The 16072-nt window shown below is 35.9% G+C and overlaps 3 protein-coding genes and 2 long non-coding RNA genes across 6 annotated transcripts; 2 read left to right on the top strand and 3 right to left on the bottom strand.

The window, feature by feature from the left end:
* Positions 620–3849, bottom strand: LOC104769979 (probable arabinosyltransferase ARAD1). The gene is made up of 9 exons (XM_010494321.2): positions 3295–3849; positions 3014–3187; positions 2473–2630; positions 2233–2380; positions 1894–2009; positions 1661–1799; positions 1424–1534; positions 1214–1282; positions 620–919 (listed from the first exon to the last, which is right to left on the bottom strand). The coding sequence occupies exons 1-9, from the start codon at positions 3772–3774 to the stop codon at positions 779–781; spliced, it is 1536 nt and encodes a 511-aa protein (XP_010492623.1). The 5' UTR covers positions 3775–3849; the 3' UTR covers positions 620–778.
* On the bottom strand, positions 7073–8079 carry LOC109131300. The gene is made up of 3 exons (XR_002036927.1): positions 8033–8079; positions 7649–7841; positions 7073–7352 (listed from the first exon to the last, which is right to left on the bottom strand). It is a non-coding gene; the product is annotated as an uncharacterized LOC109131300 (long non-coding RNA).
* Positions 8454–10060, top strand: LOC104769978. Its single transcript, XR_764464.2, has 3 exons — positions 8454–9010; positions 9377–9537; positions 9625–10060. It is a non-coding gene; the product is annotated as an uncharacterized LOC104769978 (long non-coding RNA).
* On the bottom strand, positions 10536–13554 carry LOC109124684 (TOM1-like protein 2). The gene is made up of 4 exons (XM_010494320.2): positions 13364–13554; positions 11872–12408; positions 11252–11515; positions 10536–11147 (listed from the first exon to the last, which is right to left on the bottom strand). Exons 2-4 carry the CDS (start codon positions 12388–12390, stop codon positions 10653–10655), a joined length of 1278 nt encoding a protein of 425 aa, XP_010492622.1. The 5' UTR covers positions 12391–12408; positions 13364–13554; the 3' UTR covers positions 10536–10652.
* LOC104769975 (peptidyl-tRNA hydrolase 2, mitochondrial-like) lies at positions 13877–16054 on the top strand. 2 transcript variants are annotated; one of them, XM_010494318.2, is made up of 8 exons: positions 13877–13978; positions 14138–14356; positions 14469–14527; positions 14634–14693; positions 14770–14839; positions 15058–15127; positions 15305–15331; positions 15693–16054. In XM_010494318.2, exons 2-8 carry the CDS (start codon positions 14171–14173, stop codon positions 15740–15742), a joined length of 522 nt encoding a protein of 173 aa, XP_010492620.1. In that variant the 5' UTR covers positions 13877–13978; positions 14138–14170; the 3' UTR covers positions 15743–16054. The 2 variants fall into 2 exon arrangements, with proteins under 2 accessions (XP_010492620.1, XP_010492621.1); XM_010494319.1 differs by having other exon boundaries at positions 13971–14039.

Below are 16072 nucleotides of genomic sequence, written 5' to 3'. Positions count from 1 at the left end.
AAAAAAAAAAAAAAAAAAAACAAAAACAATATATGGAGAAAAACAAAAAAGAATGTCGTAGGGGGACGTTATTTTCGGGACTCAAATCAAAACGTGTAAGCACACACTGAAAGAGACGATGAGGGGTACTTTTAGACAATTTCGAAAAGGAAAAGGAAATACGTACGCGGTCCGTCTCTGGAGTATTTCAAGCCTTTTTATTTTTATGTTCTACAATTGTAATGTTTTATACGATACGTACTGTAGTTTTGGTTGGGTTTAATGAGATTACGTGTGCACGTAGCATTGGTCAAAAATGTCAATATTCCAAAATTTAAGGTCTTAACTACTACTAACCACGAATACTTTTCTCACTATCGTAAATAAACAATAACACAAAACATACACGTAATGTCCCTGTCAACACATCTAATACTAAATATCTGGCATTTAATTAGTATACTAAATTTATTTTCAAAAATTATGTGATGAATGGATGTCCATGTTCTACATAGATAGAACCAACAACTCACCATCTCAGACGCTCCGGATAACTTCAGACGTATCGAAATTAAAAACATTTGTTCAAAGCGCCTTCTATGTAGTAAGTGTCTTGGCCCAAGGACCTCCTGTCTCTCAATTCTGCCCTCAAGTTATCATAGTTCCATTCATTCTTTAACCACAAGTTGCGAATTTAAAAGTATGAGCATAAATTATATAAAATATGGTAAGCAATATGGTGAGAAGTTATTTGGATAAACACTCAACAGTATATTTAACTGGGTCAGAGTGATAGATTTTAAGACAAGAGAGGACTGAAAGAATTGGAAGCTGTTGAGTTGGGTCTCCAGCAATCACATCTGCAAATACTCCTAGATCCTTCCACGACCCGCTGTGACCTCCTCGTGTGAAGCTTGATATTCACCAGCTTTCCGGCCATCTGCCATTGACAACAAGAACATCATCAAGATTTTCTAAATCTTAGATTTATACATTGCGGTTAAGTTCTACACCATCAAATGAGTGCGGATCGAAGGCAAATACTAAACCAGAGCGGATCAAGGAAGAGACCTTCAATTAGTCATTGACAACAACAAAGTGAAGTGTTATTATTTATAACTCTCTTTTTGCACAATATCAATACTGATTTAGTTACACCATGCTGTCCGATAATATTATTGCTTTCTATTTTTTCCCATCTTGGTAATAGTATATAAGTTTGGTAACTACATACCATTCTCCATGTCAAGTCCTCTGGACCTAACGGCTGAGCAGGGCTCGAATATAGGAAATGCCGCGAGTACTGGAAAAGTTTAAAGGAACCATATTACTTAACATACATAAAGATCCACTGCACAAGTGACGCAGATGAACTATGAAAATAGGTAATATCATTTTTTTGCAAAATCAAAGTTTTTGAAGATAAGGAAAAGTAAGTACATACTTGAGCAAGGTTATTCTGCAATTCCTTGATTTGGAAGGGCTTAAGGCTTCTCAGATGATTTACAAGCCACCCTGGCTGTATTGCGTCACTGGAAGAAACAAGCACAGCAGCCTGAGATGTAAAAAACAAGAGAAAGAGAGCAAAGAGTCATACAAACTCTGCTTCATGTATATAAACTAATTTAGGCAAACAAGGGTCAAAACTTAGAGCACCACTGTCATAGGTTTTCTGACATACCTTCTTGTAATTAAGTATTCCTTCAAAAGGAAATTCTAATTCGTCACTGACTATAACAGGTATACAGCCACTGACAATGGCATCAAACAACCTCGCCGAAGATGGTGTGTCACCAGCAGGACACAAACAGAATAAAGATCTGACAGAAGGTAGACATAATTAGAAAAACAAGTTGAAAGCAAAGAAAGTATTGCACCGCAACCAAACGGGCCAAGAAGCAACTCAGACTATACCTACGCATGCCACCTTGAGCTGCCAATTTTCCTCCCTCTCCAGCAGTCCCCTCAGAAATAATAACATCCTTGATACCACTTAGTTCTGCACCGAGTTTGGCACGTATTTTACCTCCCTAAAACAAAATTTCAGCAACCCATTCGTGAGACACAGAATAGAGAAGGCAAAGAGTGACTAAGAGCTTTCCCACTATAGTGAAGTATTCCAATTATTCTTCATATAACAAAAAAAGTATTCCAACTATTATGGGAATCCTAAAAGTCACCAACAAATTTAAAGGCAAGAGCATTTGATTGTAACTTATAAAGTAATAGAATTAGAAGTGGTATGATTCTCACAGCATTCCTCTTCAACCGCCCTCGGAAAAAAAGTAGTGTGGTCCTCCTTGGTGCACTTTCTGACAAGCACTTGGCATCACAAATATCAACATTGGGAACATAAGGAAGAATTAGGTCTTTCTCCAGTGAAACTTGCCCAGGCTTATACCTACGACGTTCAAGTTCAAACAGAATCAACAACTTATAGCTAAAACAGATTACATGACTCATAACCAGTTACAGAAGGAAATCTAGAGTTACCAATTCCCAGTGGAGTCCATATCAGGTAAAAGCCAGATTGCTTTTTTCACAAATTTGCGGACGGACTTGAAAGACCAGGGATGGTGAATGGGAAATATGTGATCCCTTCCCTCGGACCTCTTCCAAGCAGGCTGATCTGTGACCCACTTCAAAGCTTCCTGCAGTAGCAAAAAAAATTAAGAAGATGTTACCAATAACGTATGGTATCAACTAAAAGCAAACAAAGATCAGTTTCAAAAATCCACATACATCAGACTATCAGGATGCCCTAAATCCCCGAGTAGGACAATTTGGTATCACCTTTAGCAATTGATGTGCTACATTTTACAAACAGCATCTAACAGGATATATCAATTCAAACAATCGTAGGCATTTGCTTTGCTAAGCACAGGTAAAAATATCAGTAATTCAGTATATTCAAGTGTTAAACCAGCTTGATACTTTTCAAAAAAAAAGCACATGGAGATGGAAACTACATATCTAAAATTGAAGACTGAATCTAATGCTAGATGTTATATATATAATCAAAGCTCACTCACACCCTATAGAGTGCTTTGCATTGCTGCTTCTCCAACAAGAAGAAGCTGATCGTAGTGAAAAAAGGAACATAGAAGAAGTCTGCATCTTGCTGTTTATGAACCCTCACGACACTTTTCAACCGCCTCTCGGATTCAGGAGATATCAAATCAGCCCAAAGCCAATAGTCAATTGAATGCTGCAATATAGAAACAATTAGCCAAATCATTCATAGAGATACAATTAAGCTTCTTCTAACAATCTAACAACCAAACCAAATGATTCAATTAAGCTTTCTTATAGTACCTGTTCGATAAGGCGATGAACAGGGCTGCCATTAGAGGTAGCATTCGAAGTCTCTTTGTAAGTATTGTGAAACAACCACAGAAGATCGAAAGTAAACTTCTTCGGCATCTCGTAAACGTAAACCTTAATCGGAAATCCAACAGGATCTTCGCTCAACAAACGATTCTCTCTCTCAAACACCATCTCGTCGAGCTTCCTCGCGTCGTCATCATCACTCTCGCCACGAACCGTGTCGTCTCTAGCCGGTGAAGTGAGCTTCGGCGCTTTATGGATTAAAAAATGCTCAAGCGAGGTAACGAAGGACGTCTCTGGCCGGTCCGACGAGTTTACATAGGATACGGAGGGTTGGGCGGAGGAAGAGAAGAAGGTGTAGAGAATAACGAGAAGAGAGAAGGCGACGAGGGGAATGATGAGGAATAGGGTTTTGGATCTGGGTCTGGATGAAGTAGTACGATGATGATTTTGCTGTTTTCCAGACATCGTGAGAGAGAGATCTGATTCTTCTTCTTCTTCGATCCGAATTCGATTACAAATTTGGTTTTTTGATTTTTGATTTTTGCGATGATAGTGAAGTGTGGAAAGTGGCGATGCGCGTCACCTGATCGCGATTGCGTCTGCGATTATAAACGCTAAATTGCATAACTGTACTGATAAGTCACCTATTACATATCAGTTTTCTTTTAATCATAATTTCTAATAATAATTTCCTGTTTTATTTCTTCACTTTAATAAAAATAATTCATATAATATGATTATTAATTCTTTTTTTTAACAATGTGAAACTCCTAAAATACAATGCTAGAAAAACTCGGATTCACCTCAACATCACACCTCCAACCAAACACATCAATAAGTTTGTTTAACAACAACAAACTTTGTTTAAAAGTTTTCAAATCTATATCAAAACAAACTTATTCCGTTAAAACCCTTATACTATATCATAGTAATGATTCAGTTCTCCTCTGAAATGCACCCGACCAACTTCATATATTTCTGCCATCAAATTAGGGTACATGCGACTAAAATACCTCATCACGGAATCTCTCGTCACTCCAATGAAATACGAGAGTTCTGGTTTACGATGAAGCTTACCATAGTGAGAAAGATAATTTCTCACTGCTCTAACCAATTGTTGCAAATTTCCGTAAGCAACATCGGAAATCCTGAATGGCCCATTAACAATGTCATCCTTGACGGAATGGGGCAAACTATCTAGCCAATGATTGTTTCCAGCGATCTTACGCATGCTATTCCCCATTGCTATCCAGAATTGGTGAGTAGGATCGCAGAGAATGCTTTGAAATTGAGTTGAAGCATCATCAATAAATAGCGCTTTTCTGTATATTGGCCAAAAATAGAGATGGAAGAGGGCAGCCTTGGCACTCAAACGTAATTTCATTAATTTCTTTTGTAATTTCATTATAATTATAGTAAACTAAAATATATTTTCAAATATAAAATTTATGAATATTTATAGAGAAATAACTGAATGCATATTTCATTTTAAGAGAGAACAAAATGTATATTTAAAATTACAATTTGACTAGCTTGAAGTTCCTGACATATATATTTTATATTTATAGTAATTTAAAAATTTTATATTCAAACAGAAAAATCAGTTCTTTGTCCACAATAAAATTATTTCTTATGAATTTTTCACATATTTTATTAACTTACATATTCTATCAAATATTTTGTAACTCTCATATTTATAATCATATCCATATTTTAAGGCACTAAATTTTAATTAATTGCAATTATTTATTTGTGTTCATGTTATTTTCTTCACCTCCATAGTATTTATAGCATTCTAATGAATGATTAATGACAACTAAAAATAAAGTAAATAATAAAAGATATTAATATTTAATTATTATATTTTTGTAATTCTTATATACTTTACGTAAGCTTTCAACATGTGTGTAGCATATGCTATTATGTTTATAAGAAGTTCAACATGTGTTTATGATATATATATACAAGATATGATATATATATATATATATGTGATATTTTGTTTTTTAAATGTGATGAAATATCTAAATTTTCTATCATCTAAATTGTTATTAATTTTTTTTTGGGATATTAGTACTACATATATATTATTCCTATATTNGGCACTAAACGATATAATCTTTTGCCAAGTTTAAAACAAACAGCCCAAAATGATCTAAGTAAGTAACAAACGTACCTTGTGAGTAATTAACTNCATATATAGTTTTATTTTCAATTCTACATGTCATCCTTAAGATATGTCGCGTATTTACTATTTTGCTTTTATTTTTTATTCATTTTAAGAGAAATAATTCACATTAAATTATTATGTAACAATTTTCAATTTCTATTTATTTACTAATATTATTCTGATCATATATAATTTATCAGTATATAGTTAATAAACATATATATATATATATATATATATGTATATATATTATGTTTATAATAATTTATTAAAACCAAATTATTGTGAATTGTAAATAAATATAAGTTCGGTTTTGGTCTCACTTATACTGGTATAATTGAATCATTTTCCATATGATTTTTATAAATGACTTCATCAATCATCTCAGAAAAGCGTCTTTAGTTTTGGAATAATCATCTCGAATAATATTTATTTTCATAATGAATCTAAATAATATAATAAATAAAAGGTAAGTTTTTTTCTATTTTTGGATAGTGGAAAAACTATTGAAGGAACTAAAAAAGCTATAAAACCATAATTAAAGGAAATTTTTTATAACTTTTGTACACGTTTTGAACTCATATGTATGTTTGTTAAACAAAAAATAAAAACCCATTGTAGGACTATGGCGGTGTTAGTAGTCATATTTTGTTCTCTCGTTTGTTTACTTCTTAATAAAGAAAAATTAAAAAATGTTTCAAAGCTTTTGTTAGTAGAATCTCTCTTCTTGCTTGCTGCGCCGTTGTTTGGATCATGCTTATTACTTTTTTTTCTATTTTTTTTAATGTCTACACGAAATTTGTGGATATGAGATTTAAGTGTTCTTCGTACTCAGATCTTCTGAACTCATATGTATGTTTGTTAAACAAAAAATAAAAACCCATTGTAGGACTATATATGGTGTTGGTAGTCATATTTTGTTCTCTCGTTTTTTTACTTCTCAATAAAGAAAAATTAAAAAATGTTTCAAAGCCTTTGTTAGTAGATTCTATCTTGTTGCTTGCTGCGCCATTGTTGTCATGCTTATTACTTTTTTCCTATTTTTTTTTTAGTGTCTACACGAAATTTGTGGATATGAGATTTAAGTGTCCTTCGTACTCAGATCTTCTGACCTAAAATCTGAACTACTGTATGTTTGTTAAAACCATTGTAGCGCTATGCGGATGGTAGTGTAATCAGTGGCGGACCTATGTAGAAGGAAGGTGGGTCAACTGACCTGCCTAAAATAGATAAATAGTTGTTTTTGCATGTAAATCATTAAAGTCTCAGTAGCTAAGTTGGTTTGTTCCCCCCTAAGTTGACCTCCCTAACCCGTGTTTGATTCTCCCCTATAACACATTGACCCCCCTAATTTTTAATATTGGGTCCGCCACTGAGTGTAATCGTGAGGCATCTTCTTCGCGAGAATCCAGATCTACTTCGGGGAATTGTCTATCAAACAAGAGGTATCATCAATACATTTGTAAATAAAATATACATATATGCTTTAATAATATTGGGGCATGTGCATCGGTTGGGACAGAATTTTGGTCCTTCAATTATTTTATTCATATTTTGAAAGTTTATTAAGTTTTGTATAGCATTGGTGTAGGACAAAGTTTGGTCCCTCAAATATATTAACCAAATGGATGTTCAAGATAATCTAGAGTATTCTACATGTGTATAAATGTTAGTTAAACCACATGGGAAACACTGTCTCTCCGCCCTTTTGAACATTGGACAAGTACATCAATACAGTGGCGATCCGATGACCACCGAGCTCTAGATTGGCCTGATCGTGAAAGTAGTCAACATGCCCTGAAGCCTTGAGAACAGCCTCAGGTGTGACACTGGGGCATTCAATTTCCAGCATATGCTCCTCATAAACGAAGTGCTGTAAAAAACACAAACATAGAAAAAAATCAAGATCAAAGTAAAAATAAACTTGGTCGTGACACAATACTACACACACTGATGATCAACTTGGTGACACAATAAAATAATTGCTCAGACTTAAAGCCTCGAGTTTCTCTAGTCCCATATTGGAATTAACAATTCGAGACCAAACCAAACCAGCAAACAAACACAAATCGAGACATGAGAGAATCTACACAAGGCACTAAACGATATAATCTTTTGCCAAGTTTAAAACAAACAGCCCAAAATGATCTAAGTAAGTAACAAACGTACCTTGTGAGTAATTAACTGGTTCTGCTGCAATGGATTCGAAACTCTGTAGCTAGAGATGATTTTGTCAACAAGAGATCTCGAGTAGGACCAGCCCATCACAATTAGCTAAAATGGCAACACAACCAGAACATATATCTCACCATTACACTCTCTTCAAGCTGAACATATCGCATCCCCTTACACTCTCTTCAAGCTGAACATATATCTCACCATTAGCAAAACGTTTAATCTAGATTTTCTCAAGATCCAGACCCAATTTACAAAATCACACAAATCAGTTTCTTCGTAATCGTTTAGCAACCAATTGAACAAATCTCTAGTCAAAATCTACTTATCAATTTCTTCCCAATCGTTCCAAACTACAAGTACAAACTAAGAAAGAACCTGAGCTAAGGCAGGATTAGCAGTGCCGGAAAAGATACGGAGGCGAGTGGTGTTCTTGTGAATCGAATCTTCCAAACGAGTCCTCGAAAAACTTGCGGGAACGGTGTCGCATGTAAGCAGATGGAAACCGGAGGAGTTTCCGCTGTCGAACTTGTACGGATCCGCCGCGTTACACTTCTGTTATTCCACACCCAACATTAAACAATCGAAGAAGACAAAGATTCATCAGAAACAAGCGAAAGACTGTAAAAAAACTGATTTGTGTGATTTGTGTGAAGAACTGATTTGTGTGATTTGTGTGAAGAACTGATTTGTGTGAAGAACGGCGGAGATGTAGCACACGCTGCCACGTGTAATGAAGGACCGAGATAAATACGTCCCCTTTTAAGGAACGTCCCTTTAATAATTGGGGAATTTCTATTTAAATTTAATAATTTTGTAACGAAGGACGCAGCGAAGGAACGCCGCTGCAGATGCCCTTATATATAGTTTCTGCGTACATAAATTAGAAACTCCATTTCAACGCCACTAATTGTTTGTTTTTTTTGTATATATCATGTAGACGATTGCTGGGTGATATGTCTTTCCAGACCCGGCTTAAAGCTACGGCGAGAGGGGCGGTTGCCATGGGACACAAACAATTTTCCCAGAAAAGCTTAACCATTTGGGGTCAAAAAAAAAAAAAAAATTTTCTATGCTGGAAAAGGTCCAAAAAAACCTATATGCCTAGGGACAAAAATTTTTTTGAGACGGGACTGTGTCTTTCAGATATTTTACTGTTTAGCCTCAACAAAGGTCGTCCTTTCAATCAACACCGTAAGTTGGACACCGAGAAGTTCATCAGAGATGTAAAATTTTTGCCAGAGGAAATCAAAGCTAGAAAGAAGTTAAACCCCCATGGAATTTGCTGTTGGCTCTTTGAAGAAGGCCATGGATGTCATGTTTTACCCAGGAATTGAAAAGAAAAATGGGAGAAAGGTACTAAACTCTAGCTATGAACTCTTAATTACTAATTAATACATATACAGATCTAGAAACATAATTAACATGCATGAGACACAATATATCCAACATGAAACTATAATAACCCCAATATTATTAGAGCATATATGTATGTATATATGTATATTTTATTTCCAAATATATTTATTCACAATATACCTCTTGTTTGATAGACAATTCTGTTGGTTTGATAAAACCGTGACGATCAACAGTCAACACATATAATAAATTGTATAAATTTACAACACGTGTATGTCTCAATGTATTTTTTTAATTTACGATTATGAGTCATGTCTGTCTTACGATTATGAGTCATGGTATTTTCTATTTTCTGTTTTGTAGAGACCTAATGCTAAAGTTTCGACTTTTAAAAGTGATTTCATAGTATTGATGATGCCTCCCCTCACGTAATCGCTCAACTACTGCAAACAAAGGTATTGAGTTTCATAGGGTTATGTTGGCATCATTCTTACCTGTACTCCTACCTTTGTTAACTACCAGGGGTAAGTGATATAGCTAGGTAGCTAGAAAAAATATATGTTTATTAAATATTATTATTGATAATGATGGGAGAGAATTATTGATCTCAGGGAATTTTAAGGCTAAGCATGTCAACAAGAAAAGACTGCAAACTTCGTAGGCACACTGTTCTCATCGTCGCTTACGGGATTACTGCAGACGGCACTCTTTTCTTTCTTCTGCGAAACAGTTGGGGATCTACATGGGGGGAAAGAGGGTATGCGAGAGTTATCTACGAAGGGGGATCGAATGTCTTCTACCTAAACAAGTTTGTGTAAAACAATGATATTATGAGGGTATTACCTACGGTCCTACACTGTTTCTGTCTCTGTTTTTTGATAACGCCAAGAACTAAATATCATATGTCATCTAGTACTACATACACTATCATTTGGTGATAAATTTCATTTTGTTTTGTTCCATTGTGTTTTTTTTTGTACCTTTAGTGTCTGGCTTTTGTGATTCTTCTTGGTTTTCCCGAATCAAATTCAAACTCAATTCAAAATTCCTGTCAAATATTTCTTCCTAAGCGACGTGGTCTTCATTATATTTAATTTCGCCTCATGCATATTTCAACATTAAATTGTCTGTTCACACAGCCAATGTCAAACCTTATCACTTACATTGTCCTCACTCGTCACTCATTACTAGTCAAGTTTCTACCCGCTGGCCGGTGCTTCCAATTAAACTACCAAAATCGTAGATACTGTAGAATGCGAAAGCTAAGCAATAGGAATTGTACGTATCTGACAAGTTTATTTCCGCCACAGTCACCGTAAGTCCGTAACTAATACAGGAATTGTACGTATCTGACAAGTTAGATTACTACGAACTATCTAAACAGTATATGAATAGTTACAGCACTACAGACTCGAGACACAATGGATATTATGAGCTCTTAAGACTCACTAATTGGCATACCAAATTAAAAGGAGTAAAAAAATGTTGACAATGCGAGTAAGAAAGCAAAACAAAAGTAAAACACATTTCAAATCTTGTGTCATACATAATACGTCACCTTTATAAACCCATCACACAAGTCAAAGAGATCTCCAAACACAGATTACTTACACTGAATCTGTTCATTCATACTACCAAATTAAACACCAATTCCATACAAAAGTGTTATTATTTCGCTTGAAAAAGAAAACCCATCTCTGAATCGAATGAGATCATCGTTCTTGGACGAAGGCTGTTCCTTTTTCGGGTCACGATCAGCATTAGTCGAAGAATCACCACCGCTTTTCTTACCAAATATCATCTCATCAAGATCATCTATCATGTCATCCCCACTACCACTTCCATGGAATCCACCACGTACACCAGATGATTTTCTAACCAGAGATTCTTCTTTTCCATGAACCGGAGAGTCGTCGGGCTCTTCAGCAACAGGAATCATGGCTGGTTCGTGTGCGGTTAGCGGTGCAGAGGGTTTGTTCATATCCTCATACTTGGACAGCGTTTTCACTAGCTCGTCGTTCACATTCAAGGCTTCGAATAGAAGTGCTTCGTTTTCACCTGCTGTTTCGATGATTCTTTGGACAGTGGTTTGAGATTGACGACATTGTTGTACAAGTGTTGTTGTTAAGTCATCCTGCAAATTAGAGAGATAATGAATATATATCTCGGATATCCCGTGTTACCCATTATTAAATTAGATAATAAGAAATGATGCCAAATAATTCCGAGTTGATTTACCTGTAAAGCATCTTGTTGAGGCGAAGAGGACAGAACCGTGGAAAGAAGTTCAATGCTGTTTCTTGCTATATCGAAAGCTTCCTTTGTCTGCTCAGCGGTAAAGCTTCTTACAGGAGCATCATACTGAACATGTGCAGGCTCATGCACATGCTGAGGAAGATCCACATTTACTTCTGGTGCTGGAGTTGACCGAGCAGGAGTGAAAATAGGTGCCAAGCTCTCGTTGTCTCGTCCAGGGAAGCGAATACCTCTTGCTTTCAAGCTCTGCGGTACAGCAACAAAAATACAAGACAAAAACATTAAGACCTGATCATAATGAATTCTGACATCAGATCTCACAGCTTTTCATTCTTTCAATCAGTTCCTACAACTAGATTGAGCCAGTTCAATGAAACACGAGTCATTTATCTGTTTTATACAAAACCCATATGCTTGACATTATATTTTCCCAGGGCAAGAAATCTCATAAAGTAAGGCCAAACCACTTCAACTCAGCACGAGATGGATATGAATCAAGGATTTAAGATAGTGTCATCTTTAATAAAATAGTGTAAATGAAACCTGTATGGTAGAATTTAGTAACATAGCATTGGTTGGTACAACTACCAGGTCATAGTTACCTTATAAGTTTCTTCGAAAACTGGTAGGTAGCGGAGTTCACTGGTCGATTCTCCCCAAGCTTCAATCAGTATCAAAGCTTTGTTTCGATTATTGACAACTGTCTGTGGATCCTCAATCAGCTTTACCATTTCATCAAGGACTCTTTCTGCTGCCACCTCTGAAAAGGCCTTCTCACAGTTCTTAACACATGTCTCAAGCAAAACCAAGGCAAGGTATTGAATTCTCGGCTGCTTCATCATTATCCTCTTCTTTATTCCGCGGATCAACTCAATGCTATTAATCGTCTCTTGGTTTATCATATCACATATTTCCAAATTCATATCCCAGTCAGGTTCCTCAAGATTCTCCGTAGTAGCATCCTCGACTATTTTATCAGTTGGGTTTGGACCTTGAAAAAGTTCCTTGACTTTGAAGCTCATTGAGCTCACACCAGCACTGATCTTGTTGCTCACTTCCGAACCTCCGATCTTCAGGCGCTCGCCAAATGCGGTAACTTTGTCCATAAGATTGTCACTCATCTTTGCTGATACTCAAACCTGTTAATAAAACTTGTCAGCCTAGTCATGCCCAAGAAGCTGGAACTGTAGATACAGAAAATAAGCTGAAACATCAACTTATTCAAATATGCACAATTAATACTAAACAAAAACGAGGAAAAAAGGAGCTGCGTGTTGTATACTCATACAAAGGAGCCGTCAGGATCCAAACAAGAATCTGCACAGCTCGCCTACAGTATTCATTTGTAAGGGATCACAACTAACAGTCAGAAAACACAAAGAATTCTGCAGAGATTCATTCACCACATAACCAAATACACAAAAAGGTCCAAATCTGAGAATCAGTCAATCAGGGAGTGTACTACGTAATAAAAGAAGAATTACGAACCTAAGGTGGGCATCTATTACAAGCTTATAGCTAGTGAAGTAAATAAGCATATATCTATTAGCCATTTTCCAGAGAAGAATCATGTCTAAGTTAGCACTAAGATGCATATGCATGTGTAAACTACTGCTGCGTACTGAAACCTAGAAATTCCCAAGATCAATGGAAGATAACAGTGATTATTCGCGGAGCATGACAGACGTTGCTTCCTTTCAAACATCTCAGTACACAATATACAGCTTCTGATTTCATCCTCAATCTCTTGCACCCGAATCAAATAACATACACCTATCTTTACTAAGACCCTAGAAAACTACCTACATGATCCATCAGGTGTTAGCATACACACGATTTACTCGATCATACAAAAAAAAATCCTATTGATCCACCAAACATTAAACAAGGTTTTAAAAGACGAATCTAATTAGGGTTTGCTAAGAAAAAACCCCGAATTCGATATTCCAATATCAAAATCCGAAACAAAATAGAAAAATCCTCACTGATCAGAAAAAAAAATCCCATGAGGAAAACGCGGTTCATGTCATCGAACTAGAAATGGAACAGTAAACCAAAAAAAAGCAGCAAAATCGCAAGTAACCAAAATTTTACCTTGCGATACGCTACAAAGAGATGCGAAGCTTGAAGAACACAAAAGCTCGAATATGGTGGTCGATCTGGTAAAATATGAAGGAGGAGGAGGAGGACTTGAGATAGGAAAAGCTGTGACAAGGTCAATTCCCGTTGACGCCGTACATATATTCTTCTGACGAAGAAGAACAAAACTGCGTTTTCTTCTATTTAAGTTTGTTTGTTTGTTTTGTTTGGTCGCTGGAATAACTTTATCCTAAGTACGTTTCCCTTTCTTTACGCTAACATTATTGTCAAAAAAGATATGCTTTTATATTTCCTTTTCCTAATACTTTTATTTTTCTAATTTCTGTTTATTATTTAAAAAAAATTCGTCTAAGCCAATCTCACGTTGGGGAACTTCATCCAACGAACCAAAATAATCGGTAACCAAATTTTTAATTTATAATCGTTATGTGGAATTTGAATTTTAGTTGGAGAAAAATAACATTTATATAAAACATTAAATTGTTTTTGATTTCGATTTAGCTTAATTAATGGTATGCAATTAAAGTTAAATCTTCACGCCGGGTTGAGAAAAAAAAAAGGAAAAAAAGGAAAAAAAAAACTGCAGAGCCGTTTCTCATTCTCGAACTCGTAAGCTTCGTCGATTCTCTTCTCCAGACTTTTGATTATCCTAAATTGTCCCATTTCTACTGTACAAACCTGACCCGAGCTGATCGCTGTGAATTGAAAACGCTTGATTTCAATTTTAGATTCTCTTAGTTCAATCAAATCACTTTTGTGTGTTTTCAGGTTTTGGGTAGGATAGAAGGAATATACTTGGCGATGGATTTAACGTGGTTGAGTGCCCTAATAGTTGGAGCTGCACTTGGATTCTGCATTGGCACTCGCCGTTCCAATACCAAACCTGTTGTTGTTGCTGCTGCTGTTGATGGGGATACCCAAAAAACTCAATCCAAGGGTCTACTCGAGATCGAGAAACTCGCTGATATACTCGATGATTTCAAGATGGTTTCTTTCTTCTTTTACTACATTTTGTCTCTTTTTCACTGCAATCGAAACACAATCAGTTGTTGTTGAATTGACTTTGTTATCAATCTGTTTTTGTCTTCTCACTCCTCAGGTTTTGGTTGTGAGGAATGATCTTAAAATGGGCAAAGGAAAGATTGCAGCTCAGTGCAGGTGATTTTAACTAACTAAGCATTCTCTCTGTTTCTCTTTAGTGTTTAGGAATGGTCGTCTTACATTTGTGTGTTCTTGTACTGCTTCTTTTGATTTTGTTTTGCAGTCATGCCACTTTAGGATTATACAAAAAGCTAGTTCGTCGAGCTCCGAAAGCATTGGACTGGTATTCCCTCTTAAGTCATAATCAAATCAATTTGTTACTTAATGATTGAAGTAAAAGTATTGGTTCGCTATTGCAGCTGGGAGGAGTGTGCACAACCAAAAGTGGTTGTTAAAATCGAGGACGAGGATGAGATGCTAGAATTGCAAGTGAGTTTACTAAAACAATTTGTAGTTGTTACTGTAAAGTGGATTGTGTGTGTGATTGAATTCTATTTTGGGATCCACAGTTTTAGTGCTGTTGCCAAATTGATCTTCACGAGCTTTGTACGAGTTGTTAGTTTCTTGATATATCAGACCATCTACATGATTATTTTAAGGGGAATTTAGATCATGCATTGACTGTTCATATTTCACAATATTGACAGGAAAGGGCTAAATCCCTTAAACTGCCTACCCATATCACCATCGATGCAGGAAGAACGCAGATCGCCCCAAGTGAGTTTTATAGTTCATCCCCCTTTCAAATGTCAAAAATCCCTTGGTGCTTTTACCTTTGTTAGCTGGTTAATTAACAGGGATAAATCCCTCTTCACCTGATCTTCTTTTGTTAGTAATTTTAGGAGCATTTTTTGCAAATATGTGAATCTAATAAACGTCTATGTCCTTTTTCAGATTCAAGGACAGTTATGGCTATTCTTGGTAAGTTGTTATATCTGATCCATGTCGTTTGTTTTAAAGTTAACTCTGATGGAAAAGAGATGAGTTTGAGAGTTGCGAATCTCAATTACCCTAGATAACTACATGTGCTAGCTTATTAGTTCAATCTTGGTGCTTGTCCTTCAACCTGAATGGAATCTATAGCTCATAAGAATACAAAATATGAAAATGTAAGCTATAAAGGAGGACGTACAGTGTTCAGTGTTGTATGGTATCCAAATTCATATGCATTGTTCTGTGATAAGAGAATTGAGATTCTTCTAGTAGAATTTGTTTGTTGGTTGGTTATCATCAGCTTTTCTTAGCATAACATTCTAACACTTAAGAGGTGTTACTTCCGCAGGACCAGTTGAAGTTGTTGATGAAGTAACAGGTGGACTAAAGCTTCTGTAGCACCTTCAAATTTCGATGTGACTTCTATTCAACCGGATCTCTCAGATGGACCAAGCAGAAGCGAGAACATGAACTCCACCTTCTGACTTCGTCTGGGACTATCTGTGAGAAATCTTTAGTTGTTACGTTTACTCATGATGATGACGAAATATCCCATTTTAAAACATTTTGGACATGTAGAATTTAGAATTTGCCTCTCCAGGATTAGATTGATTTGACCAATGGTGATATCAATTTTTTTGCTGGCTTTGTATAAGGGGTACCAAATGCTCGAGCCTTTTTTGGCACATTGAGAAAATGGCTTTGTTCTAATGCCCAATCCATGGGAGT

The sequence above is a fragment of the Camelina sativa genome, chromosome 20, assembly GCF_000633955.1.
Source record: "Camelina sativa cultivar DH55 chromosome 20, Cs, whole genome shotgun sequence".
Classification (NCBI taxonomy): Eukaryota; Viridiplantae; Streptophyta; class Magnoliopsida; order Brassicales; family Brassicaceae; genus Camelina; species Camelina sativa.
This window is presented reverse-complemented; position numbering and strand designations above follow the sequence as displayed.